The sequence below is a fragment of the Opisthocomus hoazin genome, chromosome 6 (genome assembly GCF_030867145.1).
Source record: "Opisthocomus hoazin isolate bOpiHoa1 chromosome 6, bOpiHoa1.hap1, whole genome shotgun sequence".
In the NCBI taxonomy this organism is placed as follows: Eukaryota; Metazoa; Chordata; class Aves; order Opisthocomiformes; family Opisthocomidae; genus Opisthocomus; species Opisthocomus hoazin.
The window spans coordinates 18,391,394-18,418,091 of NC_134419.1; the positions used below are offsets into that span (position 1 = coordinate 18,391,394).

The 26,698-nt window shown below is 37.5% G+C and overlaps 1 protein-coding gene across 2 annotated transcripts in view; it reads left to right on the top strand.

Moving 5' to 3' along the window:
* PKN2 (protein kinase N2) overlaps positions 1 to 26,698 on the top strand; it is a 59,011-nt gene that overhangs the window by 15,105 nt on the left and 17,208 nt on the right. Inside the window, exons 1-6 of one of the 2 annotated variants that reach the window (XM_075424863.1) lie at positions 10,766 to 10,822; positions 15,246 to 15,374; positions 18,937 to 19,088; positions 23,649 to 23,766; positions 24,980 to 25,125; positions 25,225 to 25,438. In XM_075424863.1, coding sequence (XP_075280978.1) covers positions 18,999 to 19,088; positions 23,649 to 23,766; positions 24,980 to 25,125; positions 25,225 to 25,438 — 568 coding nt within the window. In that variant the 5' untranslated portion in view covers positions 10,766 to 10,822; positions 15,246 to 15,374; positions 18,937 to 18,998. Of the gene's footprint in view, positions 1 to 10,521; positions 10,823 to 15,245; positions 15,375 to 18,936; positions 19,089 to 23,648; positions 23,767 to 24,979; positions 25,126 to 25,224; positions 25,439 to 26,698 lie in introns of those variants that run through there. The other variant, XM_075424861.1, reaches the window with a different exon arrangement.

The following is a 26,698-nucleotide window of genomic DNA, read 5'->3' on the forward strand; positions in this document are numbered from 1 at the left end:
CACCTGCCTCTTTCATGGCTATTGCATATAAAGTAGTTAAAACAGGAAAAGTTGTTTTTCCTTGTGTTGTAGGGTAAAACAGGCTTCTGTTTCTTCATGACTTCTCTAATACCTAAGGAATTCTTAAATAAAAAATGGACATTAAGAGCCAGCGAGAAATTTGTTACCTTTTTTTAGGGGTCAGAGAAAGAAGTAGAGTTGCAAAAACACTGTTCAAATGTATCACAGCGTACGTCAGTGATGCTCTGTAAAAGTCTCAGACAAATGGGGATGTGAAGTAATGCTTCTATAAATAACTCTGTGTTCATCCATAAACTTTTACTGGAAAGGCATGGAATGAGATGCGTACATCTCTGCAAGCAGAATTTTGGGTGTGGCAATACTTATTCCTGATAGTGAAAAGGGATCTTTTCTGCTGACCACCTGTAAAGATAAGGAGAGGATTTAAGGAGGCTTTGCTATCCTTCTTTTACTGCTGGAGATCAAAACAGGAGCAGCATTTCCAGCTGGTTAGGGCGTAGGGTGTGAATGTAAGTAACTTCAGAGATAATAACCAAAACTACCGTGACAGAGTTCTCAGTCCTAGAGACATAGTTCCCTGGTATAAATACAAACGTACATCCCTTTCCTGTAGTGACAGATTCAACTACCAAGCTAGGGAACCCATAAGCTGTGGTGAAGGCACCGTTGCACAGTCCTAGAAAGCAAAAAAATCTGGTTCCTTCACCAAGTTCTAGTATTTAACTACTTGGTCTGTTGCCTCATAAAACAGATGTTAGTATTATCTCTGATATGTATTGCTGCATTTATAATGTAAAAAAATATTCAGCTGCTAAAGATGATGGCTTAATTAGAGTGGAATGTAGACTCTCAGCTCTTCCATTAGTTTTGCAATAGCTAAAAATAGCTCCTGTAAAATATAGTAAAGTTGAATGGACTAACGTATCAGTTGTCTGTGCTGAAAGCTGGACTTGCCAGAAACAGATGTGGGTTTTTTCAAATCATAATTATCATCCCAAAAACGGAGATTCTCATACATGGATCACTTTGCTGTGCTTTTCAGATTAAAGAAATCAGTGTGTTGATATTTAACAGTGTCCTGACACTTGTATGTGTTATTGAGAAATTCCTGCTTACTAGCTGAGGATTTCTTTTGCATCATTTCAATAAGTTAAGATTTTTTTTAACCTGCACGGAAAGAACAGAGAAGTCCTAAATTGTACTGACTTGTTTTGGTAGTAACTCGTTTTAGCATTCTTCTCCTGTAGTTTAGTTAGAATGTGTAATGCGTTAAGTACCACCACTTACAGGTGTGGCAATAGCTGATACTGTAATTCGCAGATGAGCAGAATGGCCAATCTGTTGCATTATCTGAGACAGATAATAATACCTTTTTGTTAAGTAATAGTAGCTATTATTTAATTAATTTTTATCATAATAGCAGAAAACCACCTTACATATGGGAGTGGACCTGTTTGTCATTAAGTATTAATAACTGAGGTTTGAGTTCCTTGGGGTTTTATTTTTATATTTCTGCATAGTGATTAAAACTTCTTGACAAGCAGAAATTTAACCACACATGGTTATGTTAATGTTGACATTACAGCTGTTGAAAATGTACACTTGCAATGCTAACCTTGCATTAAGGTAAGTATATTGTTTGGATGCATGCCCAACAAACTATCACCTTTGTACAGTGTGTGTTGCATTTGAGGAGGAGTTATCAACGTCATAAGGCATGATTGTGACTCATGTCTGTTGACTGACCTTTTTACCCTTGAAAATCTCTTCTACCACATGAAGTATATCCTGTAGCTTGTATAATATAGTAGTACTATTTTTTCCAACATTTTGAGTTATATGTGTAATATTATTCTGCTCTGAATGTTAGACAAAATCACGTAAATTTTTTATATGAAAAAACAAGAAAAGTATTTATATTGGAGTGACATAAAACAAAATTATACTAACTTTCTGTAGCAGCAGAAACGCTTTATTTTTAGGTATTTTCTTTAACACATACTTCAACAGATACCTTACTAGTTATGTTTTATTTGGGGAAGGGGAGGAGTGTTTATCTCCTATGGACAGATTACTAGTTTCTGTATTACTAGTACTTAGAGGCAAATGCTCCACACAACATCTGCATGACCTTAACTTTATCTTAAATAGTTCCGTTTCTTCAGTAAGTTGTGTTGGACTTCAAGCATTTCAGAGCAGTAAAACGACTGCCTGCATCAAACTTGAGCTTAATGCAACCACAGAGAAATCAATCAACTCAAACTGAGACAAGTCTAGTGATAAGAATTTGTCTCAAAAAAAAAAAAAACCACCCTTGGTTTAGTCTCTAGCAGTAATTCAAAGTGAGTGTATTAATTTCTAAAATGAATGGATAGCATGCATGACCATATGTAATATTTGGCAAGAATATTAAAATATACACTTTATTTTAGCAGTACATACTGTATATATTCAAGAAATTATTCTAGGCCATTAGGATTAATTTGTTATGTGTTTGCATGGTGCAGAAAATTGAAAATGTCCCCATGAAGAAAACAATAACTCTATGTTTATTTGGAGGTGTTTAAAATAACAAACAAATGAAACAACCTCCAAACCTACCAAAACCTAAATCCCTTTCAATGCTTATTTTTGCTATCAATTTTAAAATTTAAGTTTTTTTTTTCACAGCAGCCTCAGACTGTCAAACACACAAAAGTAGTAACTTCTCTGCTACTTATCAGTCTTCACATTTTTGTTTGTGTAATGGGATCTTAAGAATTTTCCCCCAAAGTATGTCTCAAAAGAAGACAAAATTTTCCAGATCAAATTTTGAAAATGCAAAACAAGTTTGTGCGTGGAATTCTTGTGTTGGCAGTAGGAGACATGACACATGTGCATGTCCATTTTTGCTGCCCAGTGCAGTACGTTAAATGTACAGAGTCTGTGACTAAGGGGCTTCTTTTCGTAAAATGTATTGTGCTTCTTTGAACTTCTTTCGTTTATTGAACTGTCATTTAATCTGCCTGTTTTTCCTCATCTTTTAAACAGGAGTGTGTGTATTTATCACATTGTGAATGCATGCTATGATAAAGTTGCAGGAATTAGATGAGAAACTATAATTTCAGGGCCTCTGCTGCATGTATCTAGGTGAGGCTGCATTTTGAGAGGAATTACTTCAGTCTTCTTGGCACAGTTCTACGATACATCGTTATTGGAGATACTGCCGGCATGCAGTATGGTATTAACAGTCCGTAAAATCTTTTTCTCCCTATATCTTGAAAGAGCTCGTTTATATTTTGGCATTTAATACAGTTTTTACTACTGTGTGTGGTCTGCTTGAAATCTATTAATTATGTAGAATGCAGTTTTCTTCTGAGTGTGTATTCTTCTTTATCTTCTTATGCTAACTCAGTTACTGCAGCACCACTGACAACCATTGGTACTTCACATGCACTTAGAAATGAGAAGCTAAATTAAAACTAAGACAGCAAGGTCTCCTAGAGAATGGAAGAGTGGCATTGTTACAGGCGTAATTTGGTATGATGATCTTGTTCCTGGACACATGCGAGTAAGAGTTGTGACAGCGGGCCCCATTTGTCGTAATGGGGGTTTGTGCTGTTTCTCTTGCACATCTGAAACAAGAGAGGGTAAGGTTTGTTTCCACTGTGCTGGGCTCCATTGGAATTTTTTGGCTGAGAGTAGGAATTTGAAGCTGTAGATGAAAGTTTGGATGCTGCTGAAGTGTCTGTACCATTCCTGTTGCCAGAGTATCTCGTCACACTTCTTGGAAACTGTGGCCATCTGCTCATCTCAGGTTCAGGTGCTCGTTGCTTGTGCTGTGCCGTAGCCTCTGTGGAGTCCTTGCGATCATGAGAAAGGTGATTGTGGGGATTTGCTTTTAGTGTGATATTTCTTTGCAAGTGTTCTTGGAGATGGAGCTGCTACAATGAGAAACAGCTGAAGGCAGCATTTCTTAAAATGTTTTCCCTCCCTTCCATGGTGAGAAAATCTGTCGTATGCCCCTTTCTGTAATCGGTGTTGGCACAGCACTGCACAGACACAGCTTCCGAGTCTGTAAGCAAGTCTGTGCTGCTGTTGGAGCACCTTATGGGAAGTGTGCTCCTTGTGTTAGGAAACACTGGCCTAATCAGGGGTTGTTTGTGGCTGAAAGCCTAGATGTTAGCAAGGAATCCCCAGGGAATTTTGTTACCTGCTTAGATGTGATGTTCTGGCTGGGGCAGGCCACACAGCTTTTCATACAGGTGCTGTAGGACTGAGTGCTGCAGCCCAACAGCTATTGCATGATTAAAAGTAAACATTCCTCCTGAAGTTTTCACTGGGGCACCAGCTGAAACTGGGAGAGGGGCAGAGGGGACCAGCTGATTGCGGGCTGTAGCTTGGACATCCCTATTTTAAGGAACGCTTTTAAATCTATTTCATCTCTTTATAGATGCAGCCAGGAACTCACTGTTTGCACACAGGAATTGAACCCCATTTAATCAGTGTCCTACTTGAATTCATCCACATATAATGCAATGTACTATGGATATTTGTGCCTTAAACAGCCTGTTGTTATAAAGCAGAGAGCTGTGACTTAGATTAAATTTAAATCCTGATTTGCGGCATGTTAGCACAGCGAACTAATGCTAAAATCTGTTAAGCCTCCAAGGTTTTGGGGTGTGGTGTTTTTTTTTGTTCTTGACATTGGGTGAGTGCTGAGATCTTGACCCCAATCACATTTGCTTCTGGGCAGGAGGAAATAGTCCATGTAGTTCCAGTAATCCAGACAAGCCGTCGCATCTGGTTTTATGAATGACTTCAGGGGGGAAGGGAAACTTGCAATTGATTAACATTGTTCTTAAAATCAAAGACTACTGTAGTTGCAGGAATTACTATAGAGAGCTTCAGGGACCTTGGCAGTTAGCTCAGAAAAACAACATTTTTTTTCTTTTTTTTTCTACTTTTTTTCTTTTCCCCCTAAAAGATTATTCAGAAAACTGAGACCTAATAGTTCCAAATTTGTACTTCCAGCTCTTCAAAATAAAATAAAAATTAATAAACATTTAGTCTTTCTGGATTATGGTAATTTTTTAAATCATATCTAAGATGGAAATCCTATTTTTATATTTGAAATTAGTATGCTTATATTGAATAGCCAACCATTTTTTACTATAGTTGTCAAACAGGTTTTCTTACTGTTTATCTATTATTGTCTGTTAAAATGATTACTAAAATTCAGGAGCATATAAAAATGAATGCTAATAGTTTTAGGAAAAAATAGACACAGTCTTACTGTGACTTATGATCTTTTTTTTTATCTAAAGGCATGTTGAGTGTGTGCTAGTAGCAAGTCAATGTGAAGTGTAAATAATATTGTGCATGAGCACCCATCAGCTATTAAGCATGCTGTAGTTTAAGGCTCCACTTACCTTTCTGTAACAATTCCTACCATAAGTCAGCGATCTGAATTCTTGGCCCTATTTGATATTCTCTGTGATGGATACTTGATATTCTCTGTGATGGATACATGGTATAACACAGTGCAACTGCACTGTGCTCTTAGGAGCAAGTCTTCGGACAAGTCGTCGTCTTCACTCTGAGGGTGACGGAGCCCTGGAACAGGCTGCCCAGGGAGGTTGTGGAGTCTCCTTCTCTGGAGATATTCAAGACCCGCCTGGACAAGGTCCTGTGCAGCCTACTGTAGGTGACCCTGCTTCGGCAGGGGGTTGGACTAGATGACCCACAGAGGTCCCTTCCAACCCCTACCATTCTGTGATTCTGTGATTTTAGTGTTACCTTTTTCTGCTAAGAGGTGGCAATTTGAGAATCTTATTTTGAATTAGAAGTCATTCTGTTTACACAACTTAAGCAGGTTCTCTGGTATGTTCAGCTTCATGGTACTCTCTTCTATTCAGCAATTTAGATGTTTTATTTTTAAATGGGAGTCTGGGTGGTAAATGCAATTAGACAAGGCACCTGTTTTGCTGATTATTTGGTTCAGAGTTGACCTGAGGAAAAAGTACATGGTCCCCATGGGTTTTCATAAACAACATTACTACTTTTGCACCACATCAGCCAGAAGAGACTCTGTATTATTAAAAGACATTCTCAGACCACTACCCATTATTTTCAGCAGCCATACTTAAAACATTTCCCAGGAGTAGAGAAATTGAAGGCTGGCATGTTGAATTTGTCTGTGTAAATAGATAGTCTTTGAGCCAGCAATCAAAGTGAGGTTGAGTCATTAGGCCATTGCAGTAGCAAAGCTATATATGTGGGTTCCTTTTTTTTTTTTTTTTTCTTTTTTTAAGCAGTAGTATCTAATTTGTGGTCCTTGGTAGTTTACTGTAGTAAATGTAGCTTCAGTTTCATAACATGTTGAAATGTTTCAGAAATCTCCAGTCTGGCTCATAAACATTATTTTCCCATTGTGAAGAAGTATGCATCACTGCCTCTAATTGCTTTCCATGCAGCCCAGGAGCAGGTTGTTAGGAGCGGCGCCGGGTGCCGGCTGCCCTTCGCTGCGGTGGGGGCAGAGAAGTAGGTCACTAGCAGTCCGCTGCGGCGTGAGGGACAGAAGGATGCTGTGCTGAGCGGTCTGGTCCTGGGACCACCCAGCAAAGATTTGCCCCTCTCTTTTAACCAGGTCAAAACACTACCAGAATTAAAAAAGAAACTGAGAATCAGGAACTGGCTGCCCTTTCTTTTGTCTTAGATTTTAAAGGAGTGAGGCCTGTTCTCTGTTTAGCTAGCAGGAGTGGTTTAGTCATTATCTGCCTCAGAGCACTTCCACTCTTAGGATATTTCATGTTAAATGATTCTGGGAGGGGGAGTAAAGGAAGTGGCTGTGCAAAATCCATTGATGGTTTCTTGGCACAGAGAACGTGAATGATTTCTTCTGTCTTTCCACCCTGCCTGCTTGAGTATTGCAAAGGAAAGGACCTGGTCCCCTGCCTCCAACGATTGTTTCTTGTGACATACTTAATTTTCAGGTTGAGGGGACAGAACACCTGTGTCCTAATGGATGTGAGGCTCTACCTGGGAAGGAGTTTATCCAAATTGGGAAAAGAATTTTCTGAAAGAATGCTCAGCTCTAACAAGAGACTTGCAATAGGTTGTCTTCAAGTAAAGCTGGAATACCCTGTGTTTTAAGTCACTTCTCAGTTTAAAAGTAGACTTCGGTGTTTTGGGAGTAGTTTTTCTTAAAAAAAAAATAAAAAATAAAAAAAAAAAATATGCTGCCTCACTTCTCTTGCTCAACTATTAGATGTTCTGTCCAGTCATATCCATCTTGGCATTATCTCCATTTTAAAATGCAACATTGCTGAGGCTGCTCATCTCTTCGGCATGAGGATCTGTCTCAAACCTTTGCTGCATCCCAGCAGCAAAACATGTCAGCGCAGGAGCAGAGCAGCTTCGCTTGCAGAACACGCTCTTGCTTTGCGTTCACAGCAACCTTCAGGGTCACCGAGTGCGCGGTTGCCTCCTTGGAATACTGTTTATTTCACAGTGACCTTTGTGCCAGAGGACACATCTAGGTAACTGGGTGGCAGGATGCTTGTAGTTCTAAAGTATAATTAACTCTGGCTGACAAGAGAGACAGAAGGAGTGTCATCTGTGGCTTTTGGGGGGGATTTAAAGGCGAATGCTTAAATGCATAGGCAATGTGACAAGATTCCAGTGTTAGCATCCACACTATTGAACTCTCAGCTGTCTCAGAAGCAGATTGAAGAAGGTGACTCTGTATGCTGAAACCCTGAAGTCCGGGGACAAAGATGCTGCTGAGACGGCTCAAGCTGAGGAGAACTTAATTACTGGAAATTTGGAATGTAAATTAATAATGGTCATGACGATTTAATTTAATTGAAGACTTGTTAGAGACTTTATATCTGGAACAAGGGCTCCAAAAACCTGTTTATGGAAGAACATAACACCCCTTTAGCAGGTGGGATGTAGGGCTTGTAGAGGGATAAAAACCTCCCCTGTAACAAGATATGTTATTGTTCAGTAGATAAACAGTTAACTGAAGTCTCTTCGGGAAACCCTAGTCAAGAATATTTCTGAATTATTTATATTTTAATTGCATTGTTCTGTTTGAGAAGTGTATATACTTGGCGTAATTTTAGTGTACTTCATGTACTATTGGAATATGGAATAAAGGTTTTGTTTTGGCTTGGGTGTTGTTTGTTGTTTGTTTTGTTGGTGTTTTCTTTACATTTACCACTTGTCTTTTTCCTGTGAACTTCGAAAAGTGAAGTATCATATTTTGAGGGAGGTAGATGATGAGCTCATTTCTAGGAAGCTTGCAGAAGTGCAGAAGATTATGGTTTAAAGATACTCACTTTTTTATTTACAAACACTATTTTGATCTCTGTTTTTAAAGGCTAAATAGTATACTAATCTTGAAGCTTATTTTTACATCCTAAATTTTTATGTGTTATATGAACAGGGAAATCAACGATCAGAATCTGCCTTGGATATACTTATTACTTAAATAGTTTGCTATACGGTTGCCATATGAATTTATTGTCAGTTTCAGTTCTTTCTGAAAACATTCAACACATGGTGGTTGGTTTACTTCTTTATGGATATGAACCTTTGTACTAGATGCTCATCACTATTGATTATTCTTTAAAGAAAAAGGAGTTGATTCTTTTTATACGCCTATATATGGAAACAGTCATGTATTTCCCAGTACAACTATTAATAGCCTCTGTGGATATGCATAATAAATTATTTATTTTAATCTGCACTAGCAGAAATGTACTTACAGGAATCACAAGTGCACTGTAAGTATAAAGTCATGATTGTTTCCCCTTTCCTTTCTTAATTAGTATGTCACTTCTAAATTACTTGTTTGTTGTCTTTTTCACTGATAGACAAATTCAGTGGCAAGATGGTGATTCCAACTGCTTTTAATATTTAAGAATCTTTGAGTTGCTGACTTTTTGTACCAAAAGTAGCAGCTAAAGGTAGAAATGTTTTAATAAGGGAGGTTTAAAAATGATTTAACTTACAAAATTATAGTTGATGACTAGTAGATTGGATCTTCCTTATGGAAGGCAGTATCACTGGAACGTGCACAGGTTGAAACAGTTTGACTGATGTTATTTGTTGACAATGTATGGGCCAAGCACAACCTTCATGATCCTCATTTCCCCAAATTCTTTCAAAAACAAAACAAGTCACTGTGGAATATATCTAGAGAGCACGTATTCTGGGATGTTCTTACAGTTTATTAGCCTGATGCTGTGCTGCTTGAACTCCTTCCTGAATGTTTTCTTCTACTGTTTCCCCTGCTCTGTTGTTGATGTTTCCAACAGCAGATAGTGATGACAACAAATTTTACACCCAAAACTTTAAATATTTTAATTGTCCCTTCGAATGTCTTACTGTCCACCCACATATGTCAGAAGTCTAGGCAATTTCCTCATTGTTTGTAAGAAGATTCACTGGAATTTTGGTCTTTTGAATAGTTATGTACACATCAAGCCACACATGTACTGAATGCATCCTGAATTACAACTGAATTGGATTCTAAGTTCAGGAGAGCCATTCTTCGATCTTCACTCACTTAGCTCTAGCTGAGACTTCTTGGGTAGGACCTAGTGTCTGCTCGTTGTACGAGGTCCATGTTTAAGACATGCAGGAAGTGTTACTACGTATGTAATTAATTGTGTTTGTGCTTTATTGATGTAGATTCTGTAACATGCCCTTTATACTCTTACTTCTCAATGACACATAAACATACACTAGGTACAAGCATGACCTTGTACATACCAGTGGTCTGAAGACTTCCCATCCCCTGCTCCCTTACTGCACCAACTCCTACTCATCACGGCAGCTTTTTTTTTTTTTTTCATTTCAGCCTAGCTTACCTGCACAAGAAAGTGAGATTATTATTAGTTAAAGTGAAAGGCTTTACTTGAGGCATTAAAAAAAATCTAGCAAATTTATTTTCTAGTAGCATTTTGACAAATCTTTATAAAGATACCAGTATTTCTGTAAACATTTGCAAACATCACTAAGTGGGGTTTTTTTACTTTTTATTTTACAGTCTTTAAAAGGACTCTATTCTAACGAATGTATAAAAATTCATCATAGATAATAATTGTTAGAAGTTAGTCTTATGTCCTATATCCATTTGGCCTATTAAAACACACAATTAAATCTAGAAAATTACAAATGTGAGTCATTAGCTCCAAGGCATGTAACTGCCAGGCAAGCAGCCATGACAAATCCAGAAGTATTTAAATCTTTTGGTGTTAAAAATAGGCATAGTAAAGATGTCACTAAATTTAAAATAAAACTGTTGTAAAATGTAACTTCAGTTAACATGTAATGTCTTGTGAGATTGTTGCTTTAGGGCAACACGAGTGTAGACCCATGGTTAGTAAATGGTCTTACAAAGTGAGTGTTTAATATACAGAGGCCTAAAGCCTAGTCATTTGAAGCATGCAGCATGCGTTGTCAAGAAACAGAGTTTCCTGGTAGTTATAGTTCTGTTTTTCTTTCTAGGGGGACGCCAAAAGTCTTCTAGCCTCTGAGAATGTGAGCACTGGCCAAAAGTTGGACTTTTCGGATACAATGGTGCAGCAGAAGCTGGATGAAGTAAAAGACCAAATCAAGAGGGAAATAAGGAAGGAACTTAAAATCAAGGAGGGAGCGGAGAACCTTAGGAAGGTCACAACGGACAAAAAGAACTTGGCATATGTGGACAACATTTTGAAAAAATCGAATAAGAAGTTAGAAGACTTGCACCATAAGTTACAGGAGTTAAATGCTCACATTGTTGTAACGGATCCAGAGGATGTTGCAGGTACCATTTGTTGCTGTGAAATCAGTTTTTCCTTTTGGCTTAGATAAGCTATATCCCATTTCACTTCAAAAAAGTTGCCCTGGGAATGAGTAAATCCATAGCTGGCAAGTTTGTTACTTATATATGTATGTTTGTTCTGATTCACAAGTAAGTGTCCAGGCCCTTTGAATTTTACATTGTTGTCTGGGGAGCACTGTTTCACAGACTGTTTGATGATGTTCTGAAGACTAATTTAACATGTACCAGTTCTTCTCTTTCGGTTATGATGATATTAAAATATTTTCTCAGTCACTGTAATATTTCCTAATAGCTTTTCGCTGTATAAAAGCAAATTTCAATAGCTTTTTCAGTCACTTTCTCCGAGTTATGCTGTAGGTATCACCGCTAACAGACCTTTTTATTCTGTGGGGGAAAAATTGACAATGTTTATACTTAAGAGTTTTGGGTTTGTATTCCCCCCCAACTTAGATTTAAGTCTTAAAAACTGTTTAACTGTTACGCTGTTTATCTGACTAACTTATCAAACATTTCTTACTGTGGCAACAATTTTTTAAGTCTTCAGGCTCTTCCACAGTGAAGCCACCTTTTTAAAGACAATTTGAAATTGTTTTCACAGAATGGTTGTAATTAATGGTTTTAATTAGTATTTTCTGTGGCATGTCAGTGAGTCAATACTAATTTTGAATGTGTTTTTTAAAAATACAGGGCTTGGTATTTTAAGATGGAATGTTGTGAAAGTAAACAGTCCTTTTTCAGCTTTGTGGAATAACTTGGGAGACACTGCCAGCTCGGTGATTTCACATTGCACAGGCTCTTCTTAGCAAAAATTTAATAAATGTTCACGAGCCATCGAAGGTGTTTGTGAAGTGAATGCTAAGCCCCAAGAAGCTTGGGCAGTAGAATAAAAGACTACATCATTCTTGTGAAGAAGGGTTGGTTACAGTGAGAATTTAGGCAAATATGGGTAGGTGATGTCAGCAATTCATACTGTCTAGCTCTGTGACGTGCCACAGAAGTGTTGAAGTGTCCATGGTGGCCTGCACGGTATTCTCTCTGTTCTCTGCGTTTTTTGATTTTGATCTTCACAAGATACTAGGGACGAAGGGTGCAGGCAACCGGAAATAGTGAGGCAGGTAGTTGCTGCAGAATGAGGTGGGAGTGAATACAATAATGTATGCTTCATAGATAGCCATTGGGTGTTTAGCACGCGTGACACATTCTGTTCCATATGGGCTAAGGTTTAGGAAAATCTGCTTCAGTGTTGACAGTAGTGTGGCTTTTAAAGGAACAGGAAGAGTGGAACAGAAAGCAGATTGCATACAAACTGTGTATAGACTGAGTAGAAAAATCTGTGCGGACATAAATTTGTGAAGCTCATCTAGTAGTAGAGCTTGAAAAGTGGAGGAGCACAGAATGCTCTTGTGGGAATGCCCTCTCCCAGTGTAGTGTTTTAAAACTCTATTGCAATGAATTAATGAGCAACATTGTCCTTGTGCGTGACTCAGGAAATGCAGTAGACTCTGAGAAAGCATTTACTAGTACTGAAGAGATGGTTTGGGTACAAAGATCTAAATAATGTTCAGATCTGTAGTACACTTCTGAAACATCCAGCAGTGCCCATTGCTTCTGTGAATAACTGTTAGCAGCCAGGCTCAGCTTGCCTTGTGTTCAAATACCAGAAACTTACTGAAAGGTTCAGGGGATAAAAGGTCAAGGTTGATAAAATTCTGTGCTTCTACCAGGTTTTGATGCATGCTAAACTTCTTAGTACTAGGTTTTTAACTTTCATTCCATTCAAAGTGTTATTGATAGATAGCTTTTACAGATGTAATTACTGAAATACGCAAGAAAAAGATTACTAATTCTGTTGAGATCTTTATATTTTCTGTGTAGTGTCACATCAGGTATTCCTGTAAGACCCATTTTAATAGAATATATTGCATACTCTTCGGGGACGGGGGAGTAGTCTTTAATTCTTTCAGTATCTCCTTTTAGATCAAAGATCTACAAGCACCCACCCTCCAAAATTGAAATGCTTGAGGTTTTTTTCTTTTTATAATGTTTGCCTGGTAATTTAATTGCCTGTCTCCTTCCTCATTCATGGTCACTAATTCATGGAGGGGGAGCACTATCAGTAAACATTCTGTCTGTCTTGAGACTAATGGGTGCAAGTCATCTAGGCAATAGTCTGATTTTTTAATACTGAAGTCTTAGGTTTGATGTAGGATACTAGTGAGCTTAGCCTTTGCAAAATGAGATTGGTAATATAAAACTTACGACATGCCAGCTATGTGTGTATATATACGTGCATAATATTCACCAAATACATAGCCACGTAGTCCTAAAGATCAGTGCAGTCTGACAGAAGATACCTCTGTGGAGAGGTCACAGGTATCTCAGTTTGGGAATTCTTGCTTTTGCTTGAGATCAACAGTGAATTTAATAACTATTTACTAATGAATATGGGAGCTCCCGGAATAAGTGCATTGTTTCCAGAGGTTAGCTTTATTCTAAGTTACAGCTTTTCACGTTAGCTCGTGTTTGACCTTTTTCTCATCAGTTAGTGACAAATGATTTAAAAGAGAGAAGGAACATATGGGAAATCTTTAGACTGTGCAGAGCATGAATTCTGAAAATAAGGTAAAGAGGGTTCAAGAGCTGTCAGAGTCAAGGTCTGTGTTCTTTTCATGTACTTTAATATTTGTAGAGGGTGGTGCTATGTTTTTCACTGTCTTCTAGAGTATATTGTTTAGGTTTTTGCAGGTTCTAAGTAGCAAAGTCAGGACTGAGATCCGTTGAGAAGTAACACTAAGAAAATCATTGCCTATAAGATGATGACACTTTCACCTATCAGGCCTGAACTCTGAAGATTTTTGGACTGTTTCTGTTGACTGGTTGAAAGGTCATTGTGGTAACTTGGAAACGTCATTTAATCTTTCATTGTTCCTGTAGCTGAAAAGTAGGTGTGAACATGTATTTGTAAAGTGCTCCAGATTTAGAGCTGAAAAGTGCCATGCAAGCTGTTGCTTATATTATGAAGCAGTAACTTACATTACTACTTTAATGAACCACTAATTTGATGTGTATCTTCTTTGTAATCAGCACAGTGTAATCAATACATATTAAAACCATTAAAGGTAGTGTTAATGAATCTGCTGTAGAAAAATGTGTTTTAATAACATTCCATTTCAAGCAAGTTAAGATGTTTTGATGGTAGTTTGCCTAGAGCTGAAAGCTTTCCATGTCCTGATGCCGTAGGAAATTATTCTCACAACTGTTTGAAGAATTGGTATTAAGCCTTAACCAAAAAGTGCAGTTTGCCAAAAAGCTGTGTTACTGAATATGAGGGTAGATTTGGCAGCGGATGTATGATTCGGAAACAACTTACTTTATGTTATGGAGCTGCTGGTGAATTTAGATTTGTTTTACAAGTGGGACTTTGTACCTAGGTCTGCCCTTATCAGGCAGTGTATTAGTCATACTAGGACATGGAGTTCTAAAGTTTGTAGGTCAGCACTTAAAAGTGAAGCAGCATGCAGCAATGAGTAGGACTAGCCTAGTGAATGTTACTGCTGAAAATGAGAGATTTATTTTAATCTGTGACATGGGGGTGATTACTTCAGTTTTAGACATGAAGAAATTTTGTATCTTGAAAACACACTTCTACACAATAGCACAGATTAAATTGATACTCTTTTCCTGTGTCTAGAAAGTAGCAGTAGAGATTGTGTTTTTTAAGATGACTCGGTGAGGTGTAAGGCTGAAATAGCTTACGTACAGCAAGTCACTGATTTAATTAGGCATATAGTTGATATGTAGGATATATATAAATGGGGAAATTAATCTGTTCCATAGAGCTGAAGTAGAGGTGAATAGGGAGGTGAGATGTTAGAAAACCCTTTGAGGGAACTGAGGAGACTGGATAAAACATGGAGAACAAGAAATAAAAAAGACAAGTTCATGCCTCTTCTTCCATTTTCCTAACTAACTTCTAAGCTATCCACTTTACATCAAATTTAGCTGTAGGGGTCACAAAGACAATAAATTATTTTGTTTAAGAATATGACTAGCTGACAGGGGAGTGAGAGAGACTGTTTGGGGGATTTTTTTGTCCCTACAAATGACTAGGTTAATCTGTCAGATACCAAAGTGTCCGTATAAGACCAGTTGCTGCAAACTGGTAGAGGTAGCAAGCAAATTGGTAGAGGTAGTGACTTTTTAGACAGCAGACTCCACCTACAAGGCTTATATCCGCAGGAATTTCATGGTAACTTCTGGGAACCTTAATGTGGAGTAACATTATTGAAGCAATTTGAAACAATCTTCTATCACTTGTTTAGTAGTTAAAATTAGCTGTTACTGAATTGAAGTTCAGTTGAACTTCAGAAGTTTACAGGAGGTGCTGGATGTTCTCTGAATGCAGTATGTTCTCTGCTGCCTGGACTTACTGATGGCTTAGTTCAAGTGTTGGTGCAACCATCTGACTGCCTGAGAAAAGCCTGATGACACCTCTTTCTTCCCCCTTCCAGCAAGGCCTAAGCAGGCATCACAGGTATTTGTGTTGGGTATGACACTGATGAGGCTAACTGCAACTAAATATCCTCAAATAAGATTAAAATTAACTATTTACTAAAGGGCACTTGCTGCTAATTGAGTAGCTTAGCAGCATGCTGCAGTACCATCTGGGAACCCAAATTCAAAAAGTTACATGGGATCCTAGATTTCACACTAAGCTTATTGAAGAAACCCCAAGGGAATGAGCAGCGGTCTCACTCTGAGTAGAGTTGTGTCACTACTCTAATAAATATAATGTAGACAGCAGCACTTGTAGAAGGCAATTTAGGAGCAAGAAGTTTTTGCTGGTGAGCACTGTACAAAGACTCAACTGAAAAGGTTTTCAGAAGAGCAAAGATCATGTTTAAGATAAACATTTCAGACTGAAAACTGCCATTGTCCTCATGCATTAAACCATCACTATTGACTTATTTTAAGTCTTACATTTTCATGAAAACAGGATATTGCAGGTGCTGAGGAAGCAATACTGCAGCTCTTCCAGCAGCCTGGATGTGTGCTAACAAGCCGCGCAAAACTCATTAGTGTTAAGCAACAACGTTCATAGTTGTTCAGCAAAAATAATATGCTAGTTACTTGAAATGAAGTCAAGTTCGCTTGAAATACATCTGTTACTTTGCTTGATATTCACTATTGAGAAGAAAATGCCTAGGGGCACTAATCCATACCCCAGCAAAGCTCTTGCTGTCCTCTGCAAAGCTGTACTTGAATGCATCCAAAATGGGGAGTCTTGTATTGTCCTTATTGACCAACAAGTGTGGTAAAATGGAGAATCTCTTATTTTCCCCAGTCCCTACTTACCTACCTGAGTGAAATATCAATTTGGTATGAGCACTTAACTCTTGTTTAAGCATATACGTAAATCCCATTGGTTGCAATTATCTGGATGAATTTGTTACTTGTATTATGAAGATGACTAAATGTCTCCAGATGAGATTTGAGCCCCTCTGTATAGTGCTTTACACAAATAGATCAGAGATAACTAGCCATACCGAAGTGATTACTACCTCAGTAGACATTACAAAGAGAGATGGAAACAGCTAATGCAGATGTAGCTTGTAGGATTGCTGCTAAGATTGTTAACACTTTCCAAAATAGGACCGGTTTGTCTGGCTGATTTAAAAGTTTAATCTGAATTCTTCTATAAGAAGCTGCCCCAGGCTGCTTACTGAATTGTAATGGGGTCAGGGAGGTGGGGGAAGGAGTCGTTTGGAAGCCATTGCTGAAAAGCTGTTGGTAAACTTTTTTTTTCTTAAAATTAAAAAAAAAAGTAAAATCTTTTGTTAAGAAGCCATACTGTTCTATATTTGGGAATTTAGTGAGCAGCTGTTACGCCTGAAGGTAAAAAATTATTTCTTCCTAGCAATTAGCCCATACTGCAGAAAAGGTTCCTTTGCTGATGGTTACTAACAAAACATAGAGTAGAACCATTTAAACTAGATGGTAGAGGGTAGTTTAGGTCCACAAGTGCAGACCAACTTTTGAGATGACCCAGGCTATGAGATGTGGTTACACCTTCACAGTGCAGACACGCAAAGGGAGATAATAACAGCTGCTTGGGCCGCCTGAACTGTAGTATCTGTAATTAGCCCTTGACTTGCAACAGGAGTGTTGTTTTAATGCAAAGGAAGACTGCTTGTGTGCATCTTTAAAAGCTATGAAAACAGACTTAGGAGCCCCACAGTCTTCCCAGGGATCATGAAAGGGCTGGGACCTTTAAATGGTAGAAGCATGCATCATAACCCTAAAGTTGGTAAATACTCATTTATATGATTAATCTACTTTACAAGGAGACTTGACACTGACTTTCAAGTTTCAGATTTGTTCTGATTTTGAATAGGTTATTAGGTGAGGCTTAGTTAAATGTGAAGACAAAAGTGACAGGAAAGCATGTTGTTAATCTTTATTTTATGAATAACAGATTTAAGGTAAAGCTGTTCAAGTGCCGTTTCAGAGAGAAAACAAGCCAAAACATTGAGGAGAGGGTGAATGAGAAAACAGATGAGGAATAAGGCAGATTTTTATTTTTTTGAAAAAGCATCTGGTATTTTCTGTACTACCTTTAAGTAGTGAGGATGCAGTAAGAGTCTTGAAGTGGCTTAAAGTGTGAGTGAATTAGCAGCAGAGGAAATTAAAACTTCTCCTTATGTGAAATCTGTATGTAGCCTCAGCACAGATCGCAGTTTAGGAGGAAATTACACTGCAAACTTGAAAGTAAAATGTATCAGATCTCCAAAACTAGCTAGCAGAAGCTTCTACAGAAGAAATAAGAAATGGCAGATAAGACATCTCCTCCCCGTGACACCTCATAATTAGTAATTTGTGACTAGTGCAATGTCCATGCTTTCTAATAATTGAGGATCTCAGAAACTTGATCCATCACCCTAGTTTTAATTCAAGGAAAACTAATTAAAATTGGAATAAAAAGACTGTACTTTTGGTATTGGTTAAATATTGTCTTCCAGGAGACCATCTAATGTCATTTGCACCTAGAGAAGGTATTCTCTCAGTTGTTAGGGTAGAAGAAATCACCACCAACAAAAATTGTTACAATAGACATAATTTATCCGTTTTTACAAAAAGTTTGAAAGAGCAGCCATTAGGACTGTTAGGGAAGATGGTTAGCCAAAAGGACGGGCGTGTTGGAAATAGTTAAGTACTAGGAAATGGTCCAGTGGCCACTTATTTTCAGTTTGCTAACAGTTCATGTTGCAGAAGCTGAAATATGAACCTGTGATTAATAGACTTTTCTGGAGGAAGATATAACAGTTAAAGACTTTGACTATATAATTTGATTTATAAAACTTATTTGCATTTCATTAAATTAATCCAGCAAGATGGAGATCTAAACACAGTAATACTGTCAAACAAAAGAACTTTATCCTTCCCACAGATCGAAGTTGTTCAGCAACCTGTCTGCCTCTATATCCAGTTATCCCAGGATTCTATTATGATTCCAGAGCAAAAATCAGTCAGCTTTAAGACTAAGGAAAAGATGCATTTTATCTAGTCTTAATTTTGACATAAACCATGTCTGCAGTGTTCACACTAGAATTGATGAGGATCTGCTTAATGTCTGTATTTAGACCATGCTCATTAGTATTGAATGTTATTGTCCAAATTTGTTTGTTTTTAAAACAATTAAGATTTAGAATCAGGAGTGTAAGAAAGCCTAATGGAGAACTGCATTTTTAATTGACTCAAAGACATTCCAGAAGAAATAAATCTCCTTTGAAACGAAAATAGACCTAGCTGCAAACCTGCCTGTTTTACCACTCCCGGAAGTGACTCATGTGAATTAGGCCATCTGTAGGAGTCAGCGCTAGGCTTTCGCGAGGCTTTGCATGTTAAGGCGCATTTGCAGCGCTGCTGCAGAGTAGCTCAGGACAGGAGGGTCAGTCTTAATGCTTAAGTGTGGTGTTCCAGCTTTGTTTAATCTATAACTGAATAGAATAGAGTTTAGGGTGGCTTTGCGGGGAGGGATTTGGGGTTTTTTCTTTCTTTTTTTGCTGCACACATTACACCTTACCTTCAATTCACAGATTGTCCTAGGACTCCTGATACTCCAAATAGCGATCCCCGTTTTTCTACTAACAACAGATTGATGGCCTTAAAGAAGCAATTGGATATAGAACTGAAGGTAAAACAGGGAGCAGAAAATATGATACAGATGTACTCAAATGGCTCATCAAAGGTAAGGCTTTGGAATGCTTAAAGAACGTGAAATGACTGTGGAATTTCATATTGCTGTGGTGCGAGTGTACGACATATAAAGAGCATGCAATTCCTGTATTTTTAGTTTGGGGTATATGTTTGTTAAATAGTTATGTCAAATCTGCTACAAATTACTATACCATTTTTTTGTTGTGGTGTGATGTCTACACAGGTGACTGTTTTATCAATTTGTCCACATACGCTTCAACCTGAATAACAAATCCGGCTCAGTAAATTTAGTACATCTAGTAATCTTTGATCATGTGCGATTCATTTAGCAGCAAAGCTTGGTATGACACTGACTGGTATCTGATGCTTTTCCTAGCTCCGCTAAAAAAAAAAAAAAAAAATCCATTAAAGTTGTAATGTGCGTGGTAATAACACAAAAGGCAGCATTGCCAAGTATGCTTCTGAAATGGTCATCTAGTTGTAGTTGGCAGTAAAAACATTTGTACCAAATATTTCTTTTAATATGTTGTGTATAGTATTCTGATAGAGTTGTTATAAACTGCATTAGTACCTATGCACATAGAATACGCATTTACAGAAGTGTGGTATTCTAGAGGTAGCATCGGATAGCGTCAAACTGAAATGAAAAATAAAGTCACACTTATTTCTAGATATGAATGTTAAACACATGCTCGCTTGCACTCACTCTCTCTTTATAGCACCGGAAGTTCTCCAGGGAGGTGGGGGGAAGTGTTTGCTAAACTCCTATTTGGGTTTCACTTATTACATAGTCCTAACTAATAAAATTTATCATACTCTAAGAATACCTTAACTCAGTTGAAAGACAAGCCAAACCTTTTAAATGGGAAAAAAACCAAGCCCCTAAACCAACGAAGAACCTCGTGAGTATAAGGGAGTCATAGTTCTCAAATGAGGAAAAAAAAAAAGGGGGGGGGGGGGAATCCTCTACTTACCTGCCCCTTCATCTTCCATTATTTACTCATTACCCGTTCTTTCCATTTACTTTTACTAAATCATTAAGGAGATGACTTTCCAAATCATAGCGAACACAAACATAGATCTAGCAAATAGTATGTAGTAGCTTGGTGTTATGTTTCTGTGTCCAGACAATAGTAAATAAAATTGAAATGTTACAAGTTCCTAACTGACTGAGCCAACACGTAGCTTAGGTCAGTGAACTTTTAAAAAGAAGTGTTTGACTTGAAGAGTTAGACATCTGTGAGTTGCGTTGCTACCCCTTATAACTGATACAAACCACAAAGTGCTGGAAAGGAACTTCGTGTTCCTGAGTGAATTTCTGCTAGGGAGTGGTGGAGAGGCAGATTACTTTCTATCTGCCTACTGTATGACTTTCTTATAGCTTGAAAAAATTACAGCAAATGCTGCTCGATCCCAGAAAACCGAGATTAGACTGGATGGACCGTAGGTGCCATCAAGCTCTGGCCCAGCACAACTTCTGTTGAACCAGCTGGTACTTCGGTAGCCTTATCTGAAAGTGACCTGTAACCTCTTAGCCTGGGGCAGATGGAAGAAATATCTGGAGTGTGCGTTATGACTAAGGGCCTGGGAATGCTGTCCATGGCACCACAGTGCCTCAGCGCCTGGAAACCATGGAGTCTGCATCCTCTGGGGCTGTGTACTTAACATCAGGTACACTTAGAAATAATAATCAGCTGACCCAAATGGATCAAAAGACATACATGAATTATGTTCCTTTAGTAAGTAACCTTATAACAGCCTGAAAAAAATTTAACTAAACACTCAGGCTATAATATTAGACATTGTTAGCAAGCTTTGATCAGACGAGGTAGAAAGGATAAATTCTGGCTTGCTTTATGATTGAGGCATGTAATTAAGATTGATGATTGAATCTTGTATTTGCAATTGGTAAAAGCTTAAATCGGCCTACCAGATTGGGTGTATATAGTAACTGGGCTGGGGAGACCAAGCTGGAAAACACAAAAGCATTGCCAACTGCTTCAACAAACAGGATAGAAATGGTGCATATTCACTCTCACAGGTCCTTAATACTCAGTAGTGAGTTCATTTGGCAGGTATAAACTGTAAGCTTGAGCATGGTGATTATGTTTTAAAAAGCAGAGCTTAAAACAACTGAAGTGTCTGGATGAGGTGGGCAAAAGGGGCAGATAATTCCCAGTTTGAATCCAACCCCAGTAATCCAGTAGTTCTTTAAAAAGTAGTTGCAGGACCCTCTTGAAAACATATTGAACTCTTTTGTGACCTTTATTCAAGTGTACTATATGATGTAATTTCAAATTTGTTGTATTCTTTTCAAACCTGAATTTAGTGGAGAGAGGTCATAATTTATTTCTTAGAAATGAAAAATCAGTCTGTTAATAGTAGTAAACCCATCATCTCATGGGAATGTTTTCCCTTTGTACTTGCTCTACTTGCTTCAGTAACATTCAGCTCAACCCGTTCGGACTTAAGTGTTTCTGAGATACTAATCATCTTTCCTTCGACTTGTTTGAATTCTCTGAGATCACAACAACTTTGCAGATCAGTTTTGCAGGCACTGTCCGTTCTTGTATGCTCAGGAGATGCATTGAAATACTTTGTATTCAGCTTCCAGCACTAAAAATGCTCCCGAGTATCACACATCCATTTTCGTTCTGAAGATGGGATTTTCTGTCTCTGGAAAACACAAGGATGTCTCTATAATCCGAATTTACCTCCATTCTGCACATTGAAGGGCTGATGTTGCCCCTCAGCAACCAAATCCGTTGTAGTAAGAGGATGTGAGGGACGATCGAGAGCAGCAAGATCAGAAATAAGATAGAAGTGAAGATACAGACAAGGAAACACAGCATATTTATACATCAGAATGATGTATGGGTAAGGTTTAATACAGGATGCTAGAGTTGCTTGTAGTCTTTTACTTAGATCCTATACTCTGCTGTAGACAGTGGTTATTGCAAAGGTTGACATTTGTGTTTAAAAATGCATTTATTTATGAAAGTCATTGTACTCATTAAATAATTGGATAGCTAACGTGGAATCTTAAAATATGAAAACCAGTGGTATCTCTCTGAAATACTGATTAATACTAAAACTTAAAACCAAGAGTTCTGAGACTATGGTGTGCAGAGGGGGCACAGTTTCTCCCTGTGCAGCCAAAGCCTTTTTGTATGTATATCTTGGTGTACCTACCCTGCAGAACATAGTGTACCATTAAAATATCTGAGTAATACCTTAGGCGCGAGGTCATAGAGGAGCTCAGTGAAGGTAAATCTATCTCTCATCAGCATACTGATGTTTCTCACAGTATACTTCATGGTGCCAGTATTTCTAGCTCTGGGTGTCTGTACTACACTGCAGTTCTTTGTCTTGGTTGTGGTAAGGGGAAGAATTGAATTTCTTTAGCTTATTAAATAATTGATAACTTCATTATAAAATTAAAAATGTAAGTATAAACAATGACCATGGGAAAGTAACTTATTAATGAGGTTATAGAGTGGCTACAAAATGAGTTAACCAAAATACCCTTTGGGCTATAACAAGTGTGATACTCATCTAGACTGACTACTGTTAATTACTATGATTGATTGGTACTGCAGAGACATGACAAACAGACTGCCTTAAATTTTCTTATACCCATTTTTTTTCACTCTTACTGCAAGTCAGATCACCTTTAAGTTACCTGATAATTCCCAGAACATATATAGAGAGCCATGCAGTAGCCATAGAAGCACATGCACAGTTCCACATCCAAGAACCATTTGATAATCCGTTGTAAGTCAGATCTCCGGTAGCTGAAAGACAAAAAATGGTATACCTGAGAAAAGTGTGGATGGCTGTCTGCATTCCTGACAAAGAAATGGTATTATCAGTTGGTATGAAAGTTCATCTTCGGAGATGTTCTCTTCTAAACTGCTTCTTGTGTTACTGCTTTTGAAAACCAAAACTGGTTATCTTACTTTAGTTAGGTAAGAAGTACTGTACTTTAAGTTGCTGATGAAATAGCTAATGAATTAACTCTTGTATATTATGTATTTATTAATACAAAAAAAATCTTCAGCTTTGATTTATTCAGAAAAAATATACTGCGGGCTTATTTATAATGTGCTATGTAAACTAACTTCAGATTTCTAACTTCAAGATTGAAAATCAGCTCAAGTGAATTAGTACAATGATTTTTGTATGGATTTAGTCTAGCAAACTTGTCTATTGGAAGTTATCATCGTACAGTAAATTTGAGTCATTCTACATAGGGTGGAGGTATTTTGCACTTTTTATCTTTTCTTTAGTATTGGCTTACAAAACATTGATCTGCACATGTAATGTTGCTAGATCATGCCTCCTTTATTCAGCTTTAAACAGATACAGTTTCCATAGGGGTGGCTTGTAGTCTTTAATCAACCATAATATGCCTCTCTTACCTTAATTTCCACTAATATCGTAATGTGGTTAGTTGAGTTGGTCTGCTATACCAAATGAACTACATAGATTTAGTGTCTGTTCCTAAAACATTCGGGTTTTGAAGCTTTCAGTGTGTTTTGTTCCATGAAGTGTTTACAGTTTTAACTTGTTTGCTTGTTTGTTTGAATAGGATCGAAAACTTCTTGCCACAGCCCAGCAGATGCTCCAGGACAGCAAGACAAAAATAGAAGTTATAAGGATGCAGATTCTTCAGGCAGTCCAGACCAATGAATTGGCTTTTGATAATGGTGATGGAGTAGAAAGGAAATATGACTCATTAATGTCAGAATGCCATGCAGATATGTACCCATATGCACACAGAGTTATCATAAATTTCTAGTAGGAATGTTAGACAAAGGTTGGACGAACCAAAAATAATCGGAAGCTAGGCATACCATTGTGTGTGGTAGTACGCCAAATACATCTGATCTGAAGCAAAATACCTTAAGCTCGATGAAGAGAAATACAGTCTCTCTTCATCATCCTTTTTATACCTTATACAGTCCATTTTTGCTTTGTGGTCTTCATTCTTCCTTCATGCATGGGTTTTTTTGTCAATAATAACTAGTAATTTGCTTTAAAGCATATAATCTTTGGACTATCCTAAAAAAAAACAACTGACGCAGGTACAAAGCCTGCTTGTCATAGTTAAATAGATTGACATTATTATTAATGGGAGCACAGATGGAGGCAAATTTTTGCTGCCTTTATGTGTATTTAGGCTAGATTGAGTAGTAAACAATTATTTTTAAAACAACAAAAAAATCAGTGTTTTTGAAATTACCTGAAGTGAAATACTCACACTGCATTTCAAAAGTAGTTTTAAACTTGCATTTCTTTGGATAACTTTAAACTAAAAGAAGAAAAGTTACCCCTGAGCTACAGTAGCAGGAGTGTACTATACAATTGTGGACATATCGGTACATCTCTCAAGTCTTGAGCTTTATTCGTATGCATTTCTGAGTGTTGGAGTTGTATGATCAAGCTCATAATCGGGGCCTGGATGTATCCTAGATAATGAAAAATGCATGTGTGTGGTTTTGTTTTATGGGCTGAGGGGGGCTGGGTTTTTTTTGTTTTACACTTATGATGCTTCTGGCTTTTTTAACACCCATCTTACCACATGGAATATGTATATCAATTGTTCAAAAGAAAAAGAAAGATACTTAAGCCAGAAAGGGCTGTGAAATGCCTTTTTGTGTTCCTACTACTCTTAGAACTTTAAACAGAAAGGTATATATCCAGGAAACTTTCTAATTCTGTTTAGGAAATGTAAACACAGTAAGAAGTGACCATTAGAATGGTTAACCTAAGCCATTTGGGGAAGGCAATGTATGGGACGTCGTACATTCTCTGTGCTGGCAGAAGCCAGATTCCCTGGGAGAACGATCCGAAACTGATCAGGGATCTACTTAGTTATCCTCAGAGATGTGAAGGTTGTTTTTTTATATCTCTTTGCAGCAAAACCTGTGATAAGCCCTCTTGAACTCCGAATGGAAGAGTTGCGGCATCATTTTAGGATAGAGTATGCTGTGGCAGAAGGTGCAAAAAATGTGATGAAATTGCTTGGATCTGGAAAGGTTACCGACAGAAAAGCACTTTCAGAAGTAATTTACATTATTACAATTTCTGATACTTTATCTTAAATGTTCTTTCAAGAAAAAGAAATCCAAACTATTTCAATTTTTTTTTTTTATTCTAAAAAGGCTCAAGCAAGATTTAATGAATCAAGCCAAAAGTTGGACCTCTTGAAGTATTCACTGGAACAGAGATTGAATGAACTTCCTAAAAACCATCCCAAAAGCAGTATTATTATAGAGGAGCTTTCATTGGTCTCTTCACCCACATTAAGTCCTCGTCAAAGTGTAATATCTACTCAAAACCAGTATAGTACGCTGTCCAAACCAGCAGCTTTAACAGGTATGATTTATGGAGGCTTTTTATTATTTTATTAAATCATTTAAAACAAGTCTTTCATGCCAACTTTATTTCTTTCTGGACATACCTAATTGTTGTTCTTTTCCTAGACAGAGACATTTAGAATTTCAAAGTGTATATACCAAAAAATTGCAGATAAATTTCTTTGATTTGTATGTTTACCATTTTATGATCCTATTGAAAAAGTGAAGTTCTGGCCTTAAGTTATGTCATTATGGAACAATATTACTAGCATTTACCTGATGTCTTTCATCTTTAGCTTATGAAGCACTTTAAAAGGTGGGTAAGTATCATTATCCCCATTTTACAGATGGGGAAACTGAGGTGTAGAAGGGTTAAGTGACTTGCCCTGGTCACACAACAAGACAGTGGCAGAGCTGGAGATAGGCACCCAGCTTTTCTCCCAGTCCCTATTTTATCCACTGGACCACACTGAGTTCCTAGAAGGTGAGATTTATGCTACCAAAACATACATTATATTTCTAAACCAAAAAGGGAGGTCCTGACAAATGTTCATGGAACTATTCAAGACTCTATTTATTGGTGTGAATTGTTTTCCTTGCAACTAAAGATGGAGTTTCTTTTAAGAGGCTTAGCCTACTGTGAGGGAACAGTACACTTGTATATAAATTTAAGACTTAGGAACTTCTCTTACTTTGGGTTCACCTGGAATTGATGTCCTGCATTGGAAGTAAACTGTTTTCAAGAGATGAGCCATACTCTAACAGAGCTCTTAAACACTTGTCTCCCAGTGTTCTTAAAGAAAAGCAAATACTTTTGACTACTTGGGGGTATGTTGCTTTACTAAATTTATGTAGTAAGTACTCGTATAAGAATTACTAGTACAAATAGGTTTTGTTTTTTGTTTTGTTTCCTAAAACATTTTACATGTAACTATTAACAGAGTAAGTTTATTACAAAAACAATCTATAATTTAAGTGTTACTCTAGTTATATATGTATAACAGAAACCAGTATTTAGTTTTGAAGTGCCATGGGATTATATTTTTAAAACAAAAAGAGGAACTCTCTTGCTGAACTGCAATAATAATAAAATGGAGCAAGTCTACTTGTCTTCCGTTTTGATTCAGTAAGACACATAGCAAAGAGTAAATTTGAGCATCAGGACTGCAGCTGAGAGCCCTTGTAAAGTTGCAGTGTATTGAGGGGACCTTTTTTCATCGTATGGAATCTCAAATGATCAGTGAGCATAGGCAGGAAGTATTGTGCCTTGGTTTTAAAA